Here is a 22,068-nt window from a genome sequence, read left to right on the forward strand (position 1 = left end):
TTTCCCTTTTTTGCTAGCCACCAAGTCAGTCAGCTTAATGAGCAAAAGAAGACTAGAAAAAACTTGGAACTTTCAAAACATCACACTTAGCAGCCAATCTTTTTGTTGGTTTTATGACTAATCATTTTGTTTCTTTATGTGACTGTTGAATCAAAGCAGTGTATTCCTAGCACATGAGTGTATTTGGTGTATTTCTAACCAATTGGTGTGGTTTTTATTTTGATACAATAGATTCATGGACTCTGAATCATCTTAAGAAATAATTATCTTGCATTAAATGCAAACAATAACCTTTTCAGTCTTCTGTCTTAAATATTTAAGCCTCTATGGACTTTACTTTGGACTTGAATAGCTTTAAGAAGAGCATAAATATCACTTTTTAAAAGAAAATATTGATTAAGTTTTCCTTGGAGAGGATGGCCCACATCTTTAAATCTAGAACAAGACCTCTCTGCTTTTGAGCTGGGAGTATCAAATCATTAGGGTTGGAAGTTTAATGTTGACTACAGTATTAAACATGCAATGTTTTTAATCCTCAGCTTTTCTTAAGGAAGAATAAAGTTTTAGGATGTGATGATGGTGATACATTCTTTGTCGAGCATCCCAGGTTGGTGTTTTCAGTGTTTTGGCAGGTATATATCAAAGAACAAATTGTATCTGTAAATACAAAGTGAGGAAAATAAATTCCAGCCATGGATTTGGAGAAAATAGTTGTTGTGACTGGGACAAGTGCCAGAAGTAGTAAGCATTGAACCAAGAGTTACGGAGTTTTGCCTAAAATAGGTGAGGAATATGTAAAGACTGTGAATAAACACTAACTGAACAACTGTAAGAATGTGGAATTTGTGTATTTCCTTTTCTGCCTTTCTCTCTTGGACCTATTAGTTAGACTGAATAGGTTAACAAAGTATAGGAAACTATTTCTTTATTTATTCTTGTATTTGTGGAAAGTAATTGTGTATTTGCAGAATACGTAATTCAATAATATTCTGCTCTCAAATGTGCCCTGTTCAGGCTGGCTAGAACTAGTTTGGGTGGGGAGGTGGTGTAATCTGTGCAAGAAGCGAAGTCACGCTATGAGCCTTAGAGGGGAATATTAAAAAGCATCTAAATGATATAGAGAAATGATTTGATATGACAGCCAGGGAGAAGGTTATTTTGAAACAGTGTGTTTCACAGCACAACCAAAATTCAGTCTAGATTGCAAAGAAAACAAACAGCCAAAATATGTATTTCCCTGAGGACATTTCCTAAAGATAGTAACAATATGTTATATAAACACTTGTATACTAGTTTCAAAGAAAAACAAGCAAAAAAGCCCCCAAAAACAACAAAAATCCCAACCAAACAAATGAGCTGTGCATCTGTATTGGATTAAGGCCATACAGTTGACATCTGCTTGATACTTCCTGATCTTGATTGAGGTTTTTAAGCTTTCTGTCTAATTAAATACAATAGCATAGGTTCTTGTCTTGTACAGACAAGAAGAATAATACACTGATTTCAACACCATGCTATAGGTGCTGTAGTGTCAAATTCTAGCTTTCAGTAGTTTTTTAACTGAATTTGTATTGTAGAAGTGATTGATGTGACTTGCTGCCATAATTCAATCTGACTGCTTTTACATGTGTGCTTTCCATATGTAGTCCTCAGCTTTTTGAGTCTGTCAGTTGAAAACTACCCAATAGCTGAAGTGAGTTGTGCAAAATGTTAATCTGTATGGACAGACACACAGGGTTTTTAAAATGCAGCTCTATGTCTGGACCGGGCAGCACTATAACCTTTGTTTAGATACCTGCCTGGGTCCAAACTAAGGCTGTATAGTTTCTGCTATATTAACTTTTATAACTGAGGTTGGACTGTGTAATTTACCTCGGGTCTTGAGTCCGGTTTCATTTTGGAGACTGATGTGATACTTGTCTATCACAGAAAGACGTGGCAGTTGACACAAGAGAAACCTCGTACCTGCGAGGAGAAACAGGAGCTCGATCTTTCCCAGTCAACCGTTGAAAATCTGACTCTTGTCATTGGGAGTGTCTCTTCTGTCCTGAAGCTGATATCCATTTTACATAAATTTGCAAGAAGGTGTGCACTGCCTTTGTAAATAGCCTTCATTGCACTGGTTTTGTCTTCCTCTCAGCCTGGGAGAAATGTAGAAAAACATCCGATGGGACTGCTCCAGTTTGGCCCCGTTGGGGTCAGGGTGTGGTGGAAATCCTGATTTTCCATGGCATTGCTCCCTTTCTGCCACCTCCCAAAGCAAAGTAATTCCTGTCTCAATTACAAAATAAAGAGAAGCAGAAGGAAGAGACTGTAGTTGCACATATAAGGGGTAGAATCTGGAGGAAGATGTGAAAGCTGGTTAATTACTGTGACCTTGTTCCACTTTCTCCTGCCCATTTGACAGAAGGGAGCAGTGCAGCATTGACACAGTCTATCCTCAGAATTTCACCAATAAATGAAAGGCAAGGACAATAAATATCCCTGAAATGGGATTTTCACAGGATCCACAACTTAAGGACGAGAAAGAATTTGCGGTTCACAGCACCAGCTTCTGTAGTGCAGTTCACTGATGCTCTTTTTGGCATTTCAGCATAAATTTGAAAGTTGCAAACTGTTGCAAAATAGTTACTTATTTTTCTTGGTATGAATTATTGGAGAATAACGTTAACTTCAAATAAATCTAGTTTTAATTTATAAATGTAAATAAACATTGATGTTTCTGTATCTAATTTTCCAGACAAACCCATTAAAATCTGGTTAGATTCAGCATCTTGCCTTCTTTTTTTTTTCCAAGGCCATAACTATAGTGAGTTTTGGTCAATTTTGTATGTAGACATTGTGCAGAAATTATGATCTAGGGTAAACTCCAGCAACTAAAAATAAACTGAAGAGTGTGAGTGATATTTGGCTTTTGTTTTACCAGTAAAGATAAATACATAATCCTTCCTTGCTAAATAATGATTTAATACCACTGACATAAGCCTTTTGTGTCTTAGGAATTTACAGAATTATTAGCCCTTTTCTGTATAGTTTTTGACAGGCAGGGTGCAGTCTTGAAGAGATCACCTTTAGTCTTCAGTCCCCCGGGTCAGCACACTTGAGCGTGCAGTTACATTTCATTTATATTAATAGGAGCTGTGTCCGCGTTGGGAGTTAAGTTGTACGGCACGGGTGGCTTCGGTGAGAAGCTGCTCGAAGCTTGCACTGTGTGTGATGAAGTCAGTGCCAGGTGACTCCAGGATGGACCCGCTGCTGGACAAGGCCAAGCCCATCAGTGATGGCTGTAACGCCACTGAGATGCAAGTTTAAAGAGGGGGAACCTGGGCAGGACCTATGGCAGTCTGTCCCTGAGAGACTGCACCCCACGGAAAGGACCCAGGCTGAAGAAGTTCATTGAGAACTGTCTCCCATGGGAAGGACCCCGTGCTGGAGCAGGGGACAGTATGAGGAGTCCTCCTCCTGAGGAGGAAGGAGCAGCAGAGACTGGGTTTGGTGAACTGACCACAACTCCCGTTCCCCATCCCCCTGCAATGCTGTAGGAGAAGAGACAAAGAACTGGGAGTCAAACTGAGCCTGAGAAGAAGGAGGAGGGGTTGGGGGAAGGTGTTTCAAATTTAGTTTATATTTCTCATTATCATACTCTGCTAATAAATTATTTTTCTCCAAGTCAAGTCCATTTTTCCCATAACAGCAACTGCTGAGTGATCTCCCTGTCCTTGTCTAGATGCAGGAACCTTTTGTTGTATTTTCTCTCCCCTGTCCAGCTGAGCAGGGGAATGGTAGAGCGGCTGTGGTGGGTACCAGCTGTCCAGCCAGGGTCAACTCACCACATAACTTGCATCCCTGCTTAAAGTATACTTATTTAGTAATTTTTTTTTCTTTTAAAAATGCTGCTGCATAATATAATATTATTTACCCAAAGCCGCAAAAGAGGAGAACACTCTTAATGATGGCACAATAGGAAAAAAGGTACGTTGCGGTTGGCTTGTCCTAGTGGTGGTGGCACTTTCAGTTTCCCAAAGGCAGAATATATGGTGACTGTCCTGGAGATGTCAGTTGTGAAGAAGTGGAGGTTCTCCCATGGTTTGGAGTTGAGTACTGTTCAGTGAAGGAAAAGTCTGTTTTGCTGCAGCCCTTGGACTTCCACAAAGTAAGCATGTGTTTACAGCATGCTTTTCACTTGTAAAAGTAGAAAATTTGATGTGTTTAATAGCATCAGATTTTTTTAGATAGATAGCTTTAGGGGAGCATCAGCATTCTGACCACCCAGAGTTCTCCTGCTGGGATGTTATCTTTTTACTCATTAGATAAACTGTGTGTCTGAATTTGTTGTTAAAACACACACATGAACACAGAAATCGTAATACTTCATTTTTTACTATTTACTAGGTGATACTTGTAATTCACTTTGGAAATCTGGATTGCAACAGCTCTGTAAAGAAAATAATGTCAACAGAGAATCTAGGTGGTGAGTTAGTAACTTCTAGAGTGTGTGGTTTTGGTTTTTTTAACTATGCTGGTGTTGGCTGGATATCTACCAGTATCAGCAATATTTCACTGCCTTGGGCTTTTTCTTTGTCATCCTTTTTTGGAATACTTACTGGGTAATGACAAAGGGAGCACAGGAAGAATGAGAATGAATGTAGTGGTGCATTTTCAAGTGGCCGTAAACTATGGGAAGTGCATGTGAGAAAAGCAAAGGCTAACTTTGATTTTTATTTTTTATTTTTAGTTAGCCCAGACTTTGTGGCTATATTCAGGAATTTAACAGGCAGATTCAGTGATTATATCTCAAGCAGTTTAAGTCTTTATTTTGAATTACACATATACTTTATCATGATAATTAACAATTTTGAAATTTGAGTTTCTTTCAGAAGTGCAGTTGTTTGAGGTTGCCATCACAGATCTGTGTTATATGAATTCATAAAACCTCATATTTCCACCCCTACCTTTGTGTTGCATGGCACTTTGGGCTGTTGGAAAACAGAACTGAAAATTTAGTTTAGTATGAGCTGTGTTCATGACGTTTTCCAGGTAGCCCATTTAGAGTCCTCGGTGCATATTATTTCTGATTCTTACAGGCATATTCTGACAGTGGATTGATTATTTTTTTCCTTCCTTTCCTTTTCTTTTTTTCCCTTTTCATAGCCAAAATTCACAGCTGCATTGAAATATGTCAAAACATTTGTTATGTTGCAGGCTAGATACTATTCTCTGCTTTTGTTCTCTACCAAAGAGAACTTGTATATGGAAAAAAAAAATCTGTTAAGTTTTGGTATTCTGCTAAGCAGAATTTTGTATCTTTGGACATCTTGTCAATTTGGAGAAGGCTGCTGTATTCTTCCTTTGGGTTTTAATGTACCGATAGACCTAACAATGAGCCATATTTATTATAGAAGGAATATTTGAATAACACTATTACTGGACATAATTACTCTGTGATCGTTCAATATGTTTGTGCATTTTTGGGTTGCAGAGATCCTCCTGCATTTGAGTTAAAAATCAGATAGGAATATCTTGTCTGTTTTAGGGAATAACTGATTATTGTCAGGGCAAGATAGCCTTGCCAGTGAAAGAATTTAGTTGCATTTGATGTGGAAGGAAGAATGTTATTTAGACATTAACTGTGGAGTCGAAATATTTCTCATGGGGACAGTCAAAACCATATTATGAAGGAAGGTAGAGGACAAAAGACTCTGATTTTGAATAAGCAGTTTAAGGGGTATGAAGGTAGGAGAAATAAGTTGCCAGCAACAGACCAAGGTAAAAACAAAGCAACAACAAAAAACAAACAACGAAACCAATCCAAAAGTTATCAGACTGAGATCTTGGTATGATGGAGTGTGCTGGGAAGCAAGAGAGAGAGGCAGGACAAAGGACAGACGGACAGGAGAGGACAGTGCTGCAGGATTAGCAGGGTAGCAGTGCCACACAATCTGTGAGATTGAGAATAGTTTAGCATATGGAATGGTTTTTAATACCATATGTTAATGTTTTCAAAATACCCGTACCATGCCACTTTATCCAGAAATGAATTGAAGAAGAGTGTACAGCCCCATCTATAACAGCCCAATGCTGTTAAACATTTGGCACTTCCTTGGTCTGCTCAGCTTTTCATGAGAAAAGTAGTAACCTTGCGAGGAAAAACACTCTTTGCCAATAACGACTAATCATATGCTTTAATGTATCTGCATGTCTTTGGGCTCATATTCTCCAGTGAATTTAACACTGCAGCCAAAGATTTTGAATGTAGCAAATAATTAGGAAGAAAGTTGCCCCCTGCAGTCTGTTGAGGACTCACTACCTTATGCAGTTATTTACTGAAGTTTATGAAAGTTACAGAATTCTTTTCCTGAAGAACTCATCGACTTACGTGCTGTAAAAGACTGGCAATTTCATGTTCTGTATCAAATGGAAATAATTTTCAAACTGCATTTAAAAATCCAGAGTGGTGTTTTCAGAGAGAATTTAAAAAGCACATTTATTCCCTTTCTTTGGGAATTTGTCTCCCCATTAAATGTATCACAGGTCAACCATAATTACCTGTTGAACCTATAGTTTATTTGATCTGCATGCCTGAGTGTCCTACAATTAAATTTACTGAAGAGGTTCTCACTTTTTTCTGCATTAAAACAATTGCTGTGAAGCAGCTAACAATTAAAAAATAAATGAGTTAACACTTTCTGCTAAGTGCTACCATTTAAGTTGTAATATGCAATTAAAAACTACATTTTAATTTCTGTTCAATTACATTGATTTAAATAGTAATTTTAGTGTTGTATTTATGAACCATTTAATTGTGACATTTTTTCCTTTGGCTTGCATGATAGAAAAGTAGATTTGATTTTGAGAATGCAGCAAGAACTAACTTTTTTTTCTCCTCATGGTTTGCTGTAATGACAGATGGAAAAAGGCAAAATTAGTTGGGTTTTGTGTAAATAAGGTGAAATAAGTTAATTTCAAAAGCCATAAAAATATGCTGTAATTTCAATTTTTTCATGGTTTTGAAAAAATCTGCTTGATGAGGCGTATTCAGATTGCTTTATAGTAATGTAGGAAGGTATTTAAAACATTCCTGCATATATTTGGTCACACTAGTGGCTATAGGTTAAAGAAAGCTTTGTATTATGTCTAGAGTCAAAGCGTGGTAAAGTGTGAAAACATGAATTGCAGAGCAGCAACCTTTTTCAGGTGTGTGTTGCTAGAGAGAGATATGATATACCTCGCTACTTTTTGTCTTTATCTCTTTTAAAAAGAAAATGGTATATGAGTTGAAGGGTTGCAAAAAACTACTTATTTTTATGTTAATACTAGAAGCAGCTTGCTATGGAACAAGCTCCGTATTAGAATGGATTAGGGTTTGATTTTCACCTCTGTACCCATGCCCCTCCAAGTCCTTACAGAATGCTGAAAATCACTTTGAGGCATTCTCTAGCTTCCATCCTAAATTTATGGTAAATTAACACCTGAGGGCTCATGTCCTGCTTCTGTGATGTTCGTGTAACTGGCTGGAGGGGTGCGAAAACAGGCTCAGAGAAACATTCTGGATTAAACAAAACAAAACCTGGCCTAAAAAGCGTGTATGTTGGGTTTTGTTTTCTGAAGCTAGGTCCTCCATGTCTCTGGAAGGATCTTATTTCACCCATGTGGTAGTGTCTTTTGCTTTTGTGATCTCTGAATAACACTGGAAATTTTTAGTCACCCTTCTACCAGTAAACCTGGCTCTTTTTATGTCACTTCCAGTTGATGAGCTCCCAGCTTATGTATAAATTGAAGGGATCATGCACTTCATTTTACACCATCCCATTTGTATTATCAGACTAACAAAGTCCTTAGATATGGTGATCTTTGTAAAGAACCAGGATTTTAGAATACCATTTTTTACAATAAAATACTGAAGTATTTTTATTCTTTTTACCTCCAGTTTTTCCAGGTGGTGTAGGTTTAACCAGTTGATCATTCATATCAATGACTAGTCATTAACTAGTAATTATTTTAGAGCAATTTCAACTCTGTTGACAAGAAAATACTTTTGTTAAAGTAATTTAGAGATTTGTTCTTGTTTGACAAAACCTAAAAATGACTGCTCAGCCTTGCTTTCCTCTGCAGATTCTTTAGGAAGCAATGGAGCAGTTTAAAAGGAAGTATTGAAAACCACACGTGGCTCTGAATTCTCAAAATAGGAATACATAATGAGTAAGAAAGGGGAGGAAAGATAAGCTCTGACTAGTTTTGTGTAATTTGAAGATTTACATGCGGAAAGGTGGAAAATATGCATAAAAGAAATCTGTTAGAAATTACTCAAGGGTTGGAAATGGTATCTACTAATACTTGGAGAGTGACCTTTTAATTTGGCAAGTGCCTTCATGGGAGAAAATACTTGTTATTAAAGGGCTGCTCAGTCTCGGAATAAGGCACAGAAGGGCCAGTGGCTGGAAGTGAAAGCTGGAGATGTCGGAACGAGTCTGGTATAACAGCAGCCGTCCTGTGAGGGAATGGCTCATCCAGTGCTTCGTTTTCACATTGCTGTTTGCCACCTTTTTCTGTCGGATGACCAATTACTACTGTTTTTCAAGTATCCACAACTTTCTGAATATAGTCATAACTTAAAAAAACCTGTTTTACTGCTTCATGTAGCTGGTTTTTAGCTTCATTTATATTTACTGCTCATATTCCTCCCCTGCTTTTTGCCCGTCTGCTAGAACACGTTTTTCAGTGTTTAAGTATAGCCTGGCAGCTCTGTGTGATACTGCTAAAGGTGGCAGTGGGAGAATCTATTATTCACTGGGGCCTCCTGCTGAGGTTAAGTAAGCGATATATATCATGTGTAGGTACATGTAGATGCACAGCTTAGGAATGAGAAAACTGAATAATAGTTCCTTTTTGACCTGCATTACCTGTGAAATTTAGTTGATGTTTCTGAATAGATGGCAACTGGTTTTGCTTGCCCAAAAAACATGGGGGAGTGGTTACATTGATGTTATACCGTTATAGACATACTCACGTTTTGTTTTCTAACATGCTTAAACTCTCAAAAGTAAACTTAGATTTATTTGGTTTTTAATGTTTAAAAATTGTCTATTAACATGCAGTTAGGGTGGGCTAACGGACTGCTTGCAGTTTTTTAAAATTGTGAAAACTATGAATAATCAGTATGGTAGCCAGTGCAAGAATCTCAAATATACCCATTTTACTGGAATTCAGCTATTCATGTCTCAGACTAAAAAGTGAAGATAGCTTCTTAATTGGGGGAAAAAGCTTCAGAAAGGGAAAGGCTCATGCAAAAGAGCATAAGATTTGCAAGTCAAATGCAAATCCAAAATAAGGTAAGCCCAAGAAAAAAAAATACTGCTTTTTTTCCAAAGGAACACTGCCAAGGATTTTGCTGGAAGTCATGGATGATCAAAATAGAAAGCAGTTTCAAGAAGATGCTAACACTAAAAGTCTTCTTCACCCATGTTTACTACAGCGGAATTTGGGGAGTTCTTGACATCATGTACTGAAGGCAAGTGGGGAGTGTTTGAAACATTCACCTGAAATTGATAAACAATAGATTCCTTAGGGCACCATTAGTTAACCTAGAGAGAACTCTAATACTAAATCCATTTAATAGTGCTGTTAATATTTTAGCAATTACTTAAACGAGGCTTGAAATAAGAGATGGAAATAGGATATCAATTCTTGAGCTTCCTTGAGGATTCTGGAAAGTACAGACTGGTTAGTGTGAATTCCATACTGGGTAATATTTTGAAATTATGAAATTAATTATACTATTATATGTGCCAGTTTAAAAATAACAGTAAAAACTCAGTGTGGGTTTCAGAAAAAGTTATGCCTTATTATTAGAGCTTCATGGTGTACTTGGATTTTATAAAGCTTTTGACAGGTTCTGTCAGTAGGACTTATAGAGACAATAAGATGAAAGGGAAGATTTTTAGAGTAATGTTTAGTTAAAGAACAGGAAACATAGATTTTTGTTATTGCAAAATGTCACTATATCTGCAGGGATCTGTTCAGTGCTGGAAATGATCTGTAGTGCAGTGAATTGCAAGGGCTGATGCAGAATTATTCGGGGCAGCTCTAATTGAAATGTCTGTGAAGTCACCATTCTAAAACAGGCAAGGTCTAGAAAAATCTGCCCTGAAGAGTCCTGTCTTTTCCTATGGATTCTCCTACTGCAGAAAAATTATCTTCAGCTGTGTGTTTGGAAATCAAAGAAACCACGCTGCTTACGGATCATGGTTTTGTTTTGGTTAGCTGTCTTTTTTTTTGCTTTCTCCATCCTAGGTGTAGAGCTGTAGAATAGAAATATACTGGTCAGGGAAATGAAAAACAGGCAGTGGTGAGAAGTGAGAAACTGCATGTGTGTAGAAAGCCAGCTTATAACATTGATGAAGAGCAAAAATGGGGTGAGGGAAGCAGACAGCTTCACCATTGGCGTTATAATAGGAACTGGTTGAAATTTATGCTGTGGAAATCCCTAATCCAGGTTGGGGGCACCTGTGACGGAAAGAAACTCTCTTTCCTAAAAGCATTTGCTGCTGCGCGTGGTAGAAAGCCCAATACTGAGGCAGGTTAAACTTCATGCTTCTGTTCTGAGGTTTTCAGTCTTCTTTAAGAACTGTTGTCTACTTACATAAAGTATATTGTTCAATATTTTAATTCTTTTAATGCTGAAGGCATTCTTGTGTGAGGAATAGTACAAACAATGTTATGGTTGGGTTATTATTTTGACAAGCTTATGATATAAGGGAAGATAATTAGTTGTTGCTTCGTGTTTACATGTAGTTGCTTCGGAAAATTCTAAAATTAATCTCTAAAGGTCTTTTAGACCTATGTGATATATTAAATTATTTAAGTTACTGGGACCAGAGGATATGCAACCAAGAGTTCAAAGAAAATTTAAGGATTAAATAATTCAATTAGCTGTTTATTTTCTTGGGTGTCTGAGGGGTGAAATGGCAAATGTGTCATTCTGTTTATTTATTAAGTTGTCTGTGGAATTCAGGGACCTTTACAGGCCTGTACGTCTGACATCTTTTTAGGGAGAACTATCAAAAACTGAAATAAAGAATAGAATTAGTGAACACCAGGTAAATACGAGCTGCATGGAGTCCTGAACATTGCTTCTGTAAAGGAAAGTCCTGCCTTAAAATCCTCTGGGCTTCATAGAAGGAATAAACAAATGTGCAGGGAGAAGGTGATCTGATTAATAAAATCCTCTTGATTTTCCAAAAGGGTTTAACAAGGCTTGTAGACTTGTAAGGAAACAAAGCAGTCCTGGGGTAAGAGAGAGGATATTTTCCCAGTTAGGTAGTTAAAAGATGAGAAATGGAGAGAAGAAATAAATAGCTCTTTCAGTAGAGCAAGGTTAGCAGTGCAGCACTGCTGAGTTTATGCTAGCTGTGCTGCTCAGTATATTTGTATAGTATAATGAACATGATAATACGGTAAAAAGATGAGCTTTGAGGTGAGAGAGTTTATCAACGATAGTATTATTTGGAATAGCGAAGATGGGAACAGACACTGAAGAACTGCAGAATGATCTTATGAGTTTGACTGCTTGGGCAATAAAATGGCAGAAAAAAAATCCCGATATGTAAATATAAAGTGATGCCGATGTTAATATAGGGAATGAGTGTCCTAACTTCACGCACAGATGATGAGCTCTGAGCCAGCCGTGATTCTTGAGGAGTGAGATCTCAGGAGTTATTGGTGCTGGCTTCATTGAAAACCAATGCAGATGTTAGAAATTTTTGAGAAAGTAATAGAGAGCAAAACAGAAGAATCCTTATTCTACTGTATAAACTTATGATTAATCCTGCTGTGTGCAGTTCGGTGCCTCATTTCAAAGGAGTTGGTTATAATGGAATTGCAGGTGGTTTAGAAAAAGGCATCATGAACACTATTATGTGTAAAATGGCTTTTACATGAGAAACCAGCTGAGTAGATTAGGACTTTTTTAACCAGGAAGAGACAGTTTATAGGTGAATACTGTGAAGGGATATTTCAAAAAAGTTGTAAGTGATACGGAGGTCAGTAAATGCAGACTGTTTGCTGGTTTTTCACTCAGAGCCAAGAGCTGGGTGTCATCAAAGGTAGCAGGAGCCAGGTTCAAAACAGTCAAAGTAAGGTAGTGCCCTGTGTAATAGGTAGCAGATGTGTGCAACTCCTTGTGAAGATGATGTTGCAAATCCAGAAAGTTTTAAGTAGTTTCAGGAGACACTGGAAAAAACATTGAAAGATAATTCATTGAAAGTTATTAAGTAGATAAAATATATCCATCTGCAGAAATTTCTTGAGCTGAAAATAACTGGAGTCTGAGAAGGTATTAGGGGAAGTAAGGTAAGCTAATATGCTTGCCTTGCGCTTAGTCCCGATTTCTGCATATGGTCCCCGCTTCTTCAGAGCAGCATGAGACTGGAAAGGATGAATGAAAAATGTCATCTTTCTTGTTACGACAGGGTATGTAGGAAAGTTTTCTGCAGCTGCACTCCCTGAGCTCAAGTAATGAGCTTACTGGCTTATCTTGACCATCTGAAACAGTCTAGCTGTCTTCTGTTTTCTTGACTTGCTTAATAAAAAGCTTAATAAAAATGGTACTAGTGGAAATTGGCTTTGAGTAATGTCTTTGAAGGACCAAAGGGTTATATGAACATAGAATCATAGAACAGTTTTGGTTGGAAAATACCTCTGAGATCATCAAGTCCAACCATCAACCTAGCCATACCAAGTCAGATGCTAAACAACGTCCCTAAGCGCATCTGCTCGTCTTTTAAACACCTCCGGGGATGGCAACTCAGCTACCTCCCTGGTCACAAACATGTTTTGAGTATAAGTTCACATCATTAATACTCTTTAGCAGATCTTCAGAGCTTCACAAGAGATCTGTAGAGCACTAACAGATCCTTGATGTTCAGCAGCAGCTGGATCCCAATGTATTAGACTTGATAAAACAAGACTGACTTCAGTCTTCTTATAGGTAAAGCAGGAAATTGTAAGAATGTAGTAGAATAGCATAAGAAAAACAAGATGTTATGGGCAATAAATTAAATCAGGAAAACTTTTACACCCGGTTATTGCCATTACTGGATAGAAACACCATCTTCTCATAGGTTAAATATTTCCTGACTTACAAAAATTGTCTGGGAATTTACTAGGATCCTTGTTCTACAAATATTTGCACAGGTATTTTTAAATAGGTGCTGCCTCATGGTTTATTTGCAAGATCATGGACTAGACATGCTTAAATCGGTGAATCACCAAAATTAGATGAACCGTAGCACAGATTCCTAGCCAGATTGAAAACATTAGCCAAACTTCCATATATTAGTGATTTTACTTGAATCTACGGTATATTGGTAACAGGAAGAAATGGTCTAAAGCTAAAATTTAATCTGAAAAATCCAATTGCCTCATATTGTCCAGCCAATATAAATAATGTTTAAAGTTTCTTTGTAAACTCTCCAATACTAACCACTTCCCAATTTTCTCAATAAAAGGATATATATTTATACTTATTAACATTAACAAGTCTAAACAAGTCAGACTGTTCTCTTGAAGAATTGCTTTGTTGTCTAAAAATTTGCCTTTAATCTAATAGTAATAGAAAATAGAAATATAGAAAATCCTAATAGTGTAAAACTGCTACACTGGAAAAGGTGGTACAGAATTGCTAGGTGCAGATGCACATGTAAAAGTGATGCTAAACAATAAACCATGTTAGTATTTCTTTTCTACAGAAGGTGCACAGTGGTTTGGGTGAACTAATCCTTCACCATTGCCAGCTCTGTGTGATAAACCGTGTTAAAGGATTATTATTTATGGGAGCACCATGAATTTTTTATATCTACACTTGTAGCTTATTTTCATTTTAAAGACTGCAGACCATAACTCTGCACTTTTAATTTTACATTCAGTACGGGGAGTTAATCTCAGAATGGGGCTTTTTTTGATGCAAAATGTGAATGCTTGTATGGTAACAACAGCTGTCCCCTCACCATGTGGTGTCTTCCATTGCTTTACTGTAGAGATGAATTTTGGCCCAGTGTTCCAGGAATATTGGACACACATGGTTTTAGGTGACAAAGCAGTATGTTTATGCATTCATTTGACTCTCGCAGTTACAGTTGGCTACAGATTAGAACAGGGAGAACACATTCACACCATGACCACCCTCGTAGCTGCTCGCAGGAGCCGGATCACAGTAGGCGCTGTTGCGTCTAAAGGCACAATTAACTGTTGCTGAGGAATTGCGAATTCACAAACGCTCTGACAGCTTTAGCGGCCGAGAGTGCATTTTCCAAAAGCTTTTCCAAAGATTTCTCCAAATTTATGAATGTTTCAGATCTTCAAAGTTCTAAAGTTATTGTCAGCTTGAAGTAAGATTAACAAGCTGATAGTTTAATTGTAGCTAATGAATTCTCGTGCTGTGAATTAGCTGTGTAATTAGCCACAGATCTACAGGATGGTTGTAGTTTTGTCCATTATTTAGGAAGATAACCTTATGAGTTCTGTAGTATTTACAAACGGTTAATGAAGTTGTGAGCACACAGGAAAATTGAAGCTTACCAAAAAGGGATGGAAATAAAACTTGCCAGAAAGCATCTGACGTATGAGCATCACTGAAAAGATCATCTTGATTTCCATGTGTAATTGCTTAGATATGCTTTGGATATGGTACGAGAGGATAGCTGTGATTTTACTTCTTAAAAAGAAAACAACAACAAAAAAACAAACAAAAAACCCACACAAAGAAACCCAAACAAAAAACCAAAACCAAAAAAAAACCCAACAAAAAAACCCCCACAAAGTTTTACTACAAATAAAATAGAAAATTACAGCAAACTACATATATTAAGGCTAATTTTAAGGTATGAATTTTGGCTAATTTTTGGACAAAAGGTTTTAAACCAAAAATCTTAGAAGAATTTATTATTTAAATCCCAGTGATGACATTTTTTATAAGTAGAATCTTAAGCACCCCAAATCTTGTCTTCTAAAAATCTCTGAGAAATATTTTAGTATTAATATATGGAGTATAATATAATAAATAAATATATGGAGTATATTAACTTGTTTAATACAATGAATGTAATAAGGTTATTGTGCAGTCTGGAGATTTTCTGTGTATCTATCATTTCTTCTGCAGGCCAGACCATAATTGTATGATAATGCATGTAATGTATGTGTGAGACCACTCACGTACACACACGTTATTTAAAGCTCTTGTGTTTGAATCGTCGTAGATAATTCATTTTATACTTGTACTAAAAAATATCCGAATATGAGCGTCTGAGGCTTTCAGCATTGAATAAAGGGCTACATGGATCCAAACCAGGACGATTGATGAAATCCTTGCTACTATTGGCTATTATTTACTGTCTTTTAAGTGGCAGGTTGTATTTATGCCAATTTATCTGCTTCAGGGAACACTCTTGATAGCAGAACAAAGTGAATAAAAGTAGTTTGCTTTGCAAATGAATGCAAATGGTGGAGCCTTTCGGGAAGCCCTTTAACGGGAGCAATGCACTTTGATTATGAGTGAAGCTGCCATTTGGACATGGTGAAAAGAGCACGCTTGAACCATTGATTGGGGGAGACAGTAAAAAGTCAGGAAGGGCCCCGTTAAGCCCGTGGTGCGGCAGGCGGATGTCAGTGCGGTTCGAGCACAGTGGGAGAATGACAGGCGGGATTAGTGTCAGGCAGAGGCTTTGCGGTGGTTGTGGAGATGGTCCCTGGGGTCACTCACCTCTGACTGTTGTTCTGTGCTGATGGCTCTGTAATGCAAACCGCTCGCTACGCGCCCGGCCGCTATCGGAAATGGTGATTAGGAGAGGTATGTCCTATGGAATTCCGCAATAAAAATAAATCAAACGGCAAGCTGCCGATGGGGACGGAGGTTCGGCTCCGCGGCCATTGCGGAAGGTGCTGCCAACGTCGGAGGTGGTTAGTGCGCCTCGCCTTCTGAGGGGAGCACGGTTTCGTGCCTTAAAACTGCTGAGATCGTGCGCTCCTTGCTTTGTTCGCTTTTATTTGGCCGTTACGGAGACAGCTGGTTTTCAACAGATTGCCTAATGGAGTTAGAGCAAAACATTTCTATATCTTTTGCTGCTTATTGGGTGGTACAAGCATCCAGTCTGGTTTTGTGGTGTAACCGTGTTGTGGGAGGTGGAGGGGGGTGCTTAATGGTCTTAACAGCATATTAGAATCAACAGATCTCGTTCCTGAATCATCTCAAAATGTGAAAACATGGGAGGATTACTACAGTGACAAAAAGCTAAAATCACTGTTCTGTTTAGAGGCTTTTTTAAAATGTAAATGTGAGTGTATTTTCTTTGTCTTCACTGAAAAGTCTTACATGTGCAATTAAATAAATGTCTAACATTTTACATGTTAAATTGTGTTTTGATCTTTAATAGAAGTGTTGTTTTTTACCTTTACTGCATGTCGTAGTGCACACTGTGTAAATGTTGATAGAAATTAAATGCGTGTGTATGATGTGCAAAATGGATTTTTTGAGTGAAAACGATTTTTAATTTCTTACTGTTGTTGTCTTGGTTTTATGTGTATTTGGCAACAGCTCAGGGAGACGGTATCCAGATACTCAAAACTATTAATTTTTAATTTTTTTTTTTACACGACTTGGTTAATTTGTTTGAAGGGCAGGGTTTTTTTCAGTGTATTACCTCACAAAAATATGTCCAATATCCCAGTGTAATGAATGTTTTACCAATGTTTTACAGGCACCTGAATGGACAGAGGAGGACCTCAGCCAGCTGACAAGAAGTATGGTTAAGTTCCCAGGGGGAACACCAGGTCGATGGGAAAAGATTGCTCACGAATTGGGTCGATCAGTGGCAGATGTGAGTTCCCTCAGATTTGCATTGTACGGAGAGTGACAAACCAGAACAAGACAGGCAGTGTAGGAGCAGACATATATGGAGGCCGACATTATCTTTTCGAGAGAGGCTGCAATCCTTTTAGGACCTGGAAGTGAACCATTAACTGCCTCTGCAAGGAGCAGATGTCAGCCAGTCTCTCCCTCTGCAATTAACAGCTGGAACTGATCAGCTGGATGGGGGATTCTGGTTCCTACAGCTTGAGCTACTGTAACCCAATAACAGAAAAACAACGCGCTTCGGATTTTGTAGCAGCCTCCTTTCAGTGCGAGCGAGTGTTTGTGTGGCTTGGTTAACGATGACGTTTCGGTTTCGAGCTGGTCCTTAAAAAAAAATGTAGATGAGCTAATGGTGTTTAGACAGGTGGTTTCCATTAATTAAGCTGAAATATCTTCCAAACTTTAAAACGAATTATACATATGATACTATTTCAGTCCCTTTTTCTGGATTATAGCGTGGTTAATGATGACATTGTGTAAAGCGCTTAATAACCTTGTTAATTCATATTTTATAGTATTGTACCAGATATCAAAGAAAGCTTGTACTTATGGATTTTAAGTGTAATGATCTTAAAACCCTTAGGGGCCAGGCTGTAAAAGACTTCTCCTTTTCAAGCAATAGATCACGAGAACATGATGTAGTGTCTGCTGAGGACCGTTTGAAAGCCCTTTCAGCTGACCCTATTTTATAGGCTCTATAGGGGTTAATGAGAATAATGTTTAAATCTGTTGATGTACATTTTGAGATTAGACATCCTTTATTATATTTCAGTAATTATCTTAAATAATGGGAAACAAAGCCTCTGGTTAGAGCGAACTGTAACCCACCATAGACTTGTGGGCAATTTCTGTACTTCTTAAGTGGGGTTTTTTCCCTGTTGATATATTCACAAAAAGATATTTTTCAAAATTATTTTAAAAGATTTAATGCACCTATACAGTTCTGCTAATCACGTATACTAGAAAACAAGCCATCTTCATTCTTACCGTTTTAGAACAACACATTATTTGCGGATAAGTGGTTGTAAGCAAGAAGTTACTAACTAGCTATGCACGTGAAGTTAAGTCTTTTTTTTGTTTATTCTGTTCCGTGGTGTTTATCATAGTTCTTGAAATATACATACCACTGAAGTGAAGCGACTTTTAAAAAAAAATGCTACATTTCCCTAAGCAGATATCAACAGTAAAAGTATTTCACATGGTAATATGCAGTGTACATGGGAAAGATCTCTTGAGAGTGCTTTGGATAAACTGATTAATTTTCTTGGAATGGATAATACAGACATGCGGAACGGCTCCACTTACGCCCCTCACAAAACTAATACTATCTTAAGATTGCGTTTTGCACTTTTCTTCTGCTTTATATTCCTTGGCACAGGTGTAAAAGCATTCTTTCTTAAGAAACCTTTGCTAATACATTTGGCCACCATACCTGCACACATGCAGTACTGGAAAGAAAAAACAGAGCTCGCTTGCTTCTTCCACTAGATGAGAAGTCTTGAGCAACACGCTCTTCTCAGCGAATTGGAAAGAAGTGAAAGAAAAGCCTATGTTCTCAAAGCTGTCATTTTCTTGTATGAAAAAAGGAATTTTCAGGGATTTTTGCAGGGAGAATGGTCTGAGTGTAATCTTTTTTACTTCCAGTGACCTCCAATTTTACAATTAATCTAAGTTTTCTCCACACGAGTTTTTACTTCTCTAAAATAATTTCCAACTGCTAATAATGCTAGGTCAGCTTTCCTGACACAGACTCTTGTTAGAGTTTGTGCTGCTTTTATCCTTGTATTACACAGAGTTGCAGCGATTAGGTTTTAAGAGGAAACACTTAAACAAAAGCTTCCTGGAAACTTCTCTGGCTTTCAAACTGTTACTGCATCAGTGTCATAAATGTTGAAACTGGGAACTGGTTCAGATGTGTCCGTTCAGCTCATGAACAAGATGTAGAGCTTATCCTTTGCATTTGTTGAAGGTGACATAGAGCAGCATCTAAATATCCAGCAAGGAGCCTTCCTTTGCTTGGACATCACCGTAGTTGAATAAGAAACGTTATGCTAAAGCTGCAGGAAAAACTCCTGGCTTTGTTAAACTTTGTGCAACAGAAGGAGGTGCTGGCGTGTGCAGGCAGTGTTCACTGCCAAAACAACCGGCTCTTGTAGCTGCTGGGAGAGGTGCAGGGGTAACACCTGGGGTACAAGGTGTTGTTTCGAAGTAGCTTCGTGAGCAGAGTTTGGGAATCCCTTGCTTGCTGCTAATTTAACATTAGTCAAGCCAGGGAGAGGATGAAGTGTGTGCTGTCTGGGAAAGCACTAGATCTTTAAAAAGAAAAAGGTTTGAGGAAAAATCTGAATTTGTTTTTCTGACATTTTCTGTGACATGGGAAATAAAACCTGAGATAGCTTTCTGCTTGTTTCTTCTCCTGTAAAGTGTTGAAAGCAGTAAGGCTTGGTTTTCCTTTCAGTTAGAGAACTACAGTAGAAAGGATTGACAAAGTACAGTGTGCTTGTTCCCATGTGATTTTAAACATTCAAACCCTTTTCAATTATAGATTAGCTAAATAGGTGTTAATAAAACCAGTTCAAAGTAATCCAGTCCAAAATGATCTCTTCATTGTTGCTTCTGTCTCAAAGCTTTCTTTCTTGGGGAAAAAAAAAAAAGAAGCTTAGAAAAATATTTTAATACCTTTTAAAGAAGCAGCTGAAACCATTCATATATAATCAGAAGAGCACGAGTGCAATTCAGTCTCTTTAGCCATTCCAAAGAAATTGCATTTTAAATTGTCTTAAACTCCTTCCTTTTTAAAAAAAGTAAATTCCTACATCAAACTACATTTGTTTCCACTGGCAATTTTTAAGCAGGATGAAGTGACTTGAGGAGTGTGTTCTTGGCTTTTTTGAACTTTTCAGCCTTGTTTTAACTTGGTTTTGTGGGTTTGTTTGTTTTGTTTGTTTTTTAAAATATATTTATGAATTTTCCTCCTGCCATCGTATTAATGAGTTTTGGAACAACGTGAAGCAAAGTTTCTAATGCTTGGAACTTTAATAGTGCTCTTTCACATACAGACAGCCCCAAAAGTTTCTGTGTCTGACTCATTGTCAGAGACATTTGTTCAGCTTGGAAAATGCATACTTGATTTTGCTAGAAAATTACTTTGATAGCCCAGAATCTGGTAAGCACATGTAAACCTTACAAAGGTCAGAGGAACCAAAAGTATGTTGGAAGATGAGTAGAATTCAAAAAGGTCAGGACAAATTGGAAAAATAAATGCAAAAACTAGGGTGAAGTTAAACAGACAAGAAACGCAAGGACACACCAAGGTGGTGATGAGGTTCGCGAATAAAAGATGCCAAACAACTCGCTGGGGGTAGTGGCCCTTGAAAAGGAGGAGGAGCGTGGGGTTTAGCAGAGAAAATGAGCCAGCTGCAAGTCAAAAAACTGCAACTTGTGAAAAATGCAATTATCTTATTTCGAACATATAAGCAAGGAGGATGGTAAATTCTGTATCCTTGGTCGGTGTCTAGTTTTCAGTGTTACGCTTAAACACGAGACTTGGTATAAAGAGTCCAGATCAGAAGAAAGAGAATAGCAGGTCTCCAAAGTTGACCTACAAGGAAAGATTGTGAAGGAATTCATGTTGCTGAACTGCAAGAAAGTATGAACTGAGGATCTAACTACTCAACTGCGTAACAAGAAAACTGTAAAGAGGAAGGGACTTGTGCACTGTATTAGTTTTATAGGGCGAGAAGTAATTACCTCAAATTTTATGACGGGCTGCAGAGTTTGATACTGAGGGGCAAAGAATTACAGTGGAGATGATAAAGCAATGGAGGTGATAAAGCTGCTGTGGAGTCTCTGTATGTTCAGGCCTTTAAGAACAGGTTACACAAACCAACTGCAAGAAACAACATCCCTGTAGTGATTCTGCCTGAGGTGAGGTCCTTCTCTTCATATGGTCTGTGATTAGACTAGCAAGTGCAAGCTATCTGGGAGGAAAGGGGGAGGAAACAAAGCCCTCCCTACAATTGGAAGCATGTGTGAACTCATTTTTTAAAATGTAAAATTAAAGCCAGATACACACTGTAGTTGGTTTGTGATCATTGTCTATACCTTAGCTTGGTGGTTCTTCAATCCAGTAATTCCTAACAAAGTGTTCTTTTGGATTTCTCTTTTTTTATTTCTACTATTATTCAAATTGGGGTGTTGCAGACGTTTAAGTTTGTTAATCGTTATTTCCCAAAATACTGCACAAATACAGATTACTATAAGGCCCATTTTATGGGTTTGCCTACCAGATTCCCTGTCCAAACAGGTACATCCACCACAAGCCGCTGGGAAAGCGCCAGCCAAAAACCCAACAGCAAACAGCGGTGTCTGTCCCGTGGTGCCTCTGAGCTCATTCAGCTCCACAGGTTCTGTTTACGCTGCCCCCTGTGATACCAGCATCAGCATCTTCCCAAAATGTTCTTTGCTTTTCAGCCCAGTGCTAGGTGAAGCTTGCAGCCGTGGTGCGGAGTGCGGACGGACCTAAGGAGGCTTATTACTTTAACTTTGTTATGGTAAATATAGGATACGTTTAACTTGTCTCTCTCTTCAGGAAGACAGCTTTTAACAGCCAATGAATAATCAGCCCCAAATAGATGAGGTTAAGTTGTGGTCGTTTTATCAGTATGTTCAATTACTTAAATTGCTAATTGTCATTTCAATATGTGCATATTGGGAATTTAGCAATCTTTTCCCATAAATGTGATTTTTCAACTGGCTTAGTATAATGGATTCCTACTGCTTTCACAAATGAAATCCTTTACAGTCATTTTTATTACAATTGACTGGTGTTATAAATTAGGTTTTCAAGTATTTTGATTATGAAAGGGAAATGGAGTTCAGTTAACTCTAATCAGGATTCCTGCCTGCTGACCTGGTTACCTGTGCCACTGCTCTCTGCCATCCTCTAAACATCTGTTCTTTGACCCATTTTCCTTGCTGAATTTGTTGCTCCAGGGTTACTTCTCATCCCTGCCAGCCAATACTTAAGGAAATAATTAATGTTTTAAAACAAAATAAAAAAGTTATGCTTGAATTTCCTAAGCATTGTGAACACCCTGTAAAGCAGTATAAGCAATGAATGGAATGGAGTTTTAAGATGACTATTTCTGCGAAAATTGCATTGT

At 37.8% G+C, this 22,068-nt stretch overlaps 1 protein-coding gene across 1 annotated transcript in view; it reads left to right on the top strand.

Annotated features, from left to right (window-relative positions):
* Window positions 1–22,068, top strand: part of DNAJC1 (DnaJ (Hsp40) homolog, subfamily C, member 1) — a gene marked incomplete at its 5' end in the record, with an annotated part of 64,750 nt that overhangs the window by 32,829 nt on the left and 9,853 nt on the right. Inside the window, one exon of the mRNA XM_009877595.1 lies at window positions 16,749–16,868. Within this exon, the coding sequence (XP_009875897.1) occupies window positions 16,749–16,868 (120 nt within the window). The remainder of the gene's footprint in view (window positions 1–16,748; window positions 16,869–22,068) is intronic.

This window comes from Apaloderma vittatum, unplaced genomic scaffold (assembly GCF_000703405.1).
Source record: "Apaloderma vittatum isolate BGI_N311 unplaced genomic scaffold, ASM70340v1 scaffold7891, whole genome shotgun sequence".
In the NCBI taxonomy this organism is placed as follows: domain Eukaryota; kingdom Metazoa; phylum Chordata; class Aves; order Trogoniformes; family Trogonidae; genus Apaloderma; species Apaloderma vittatum.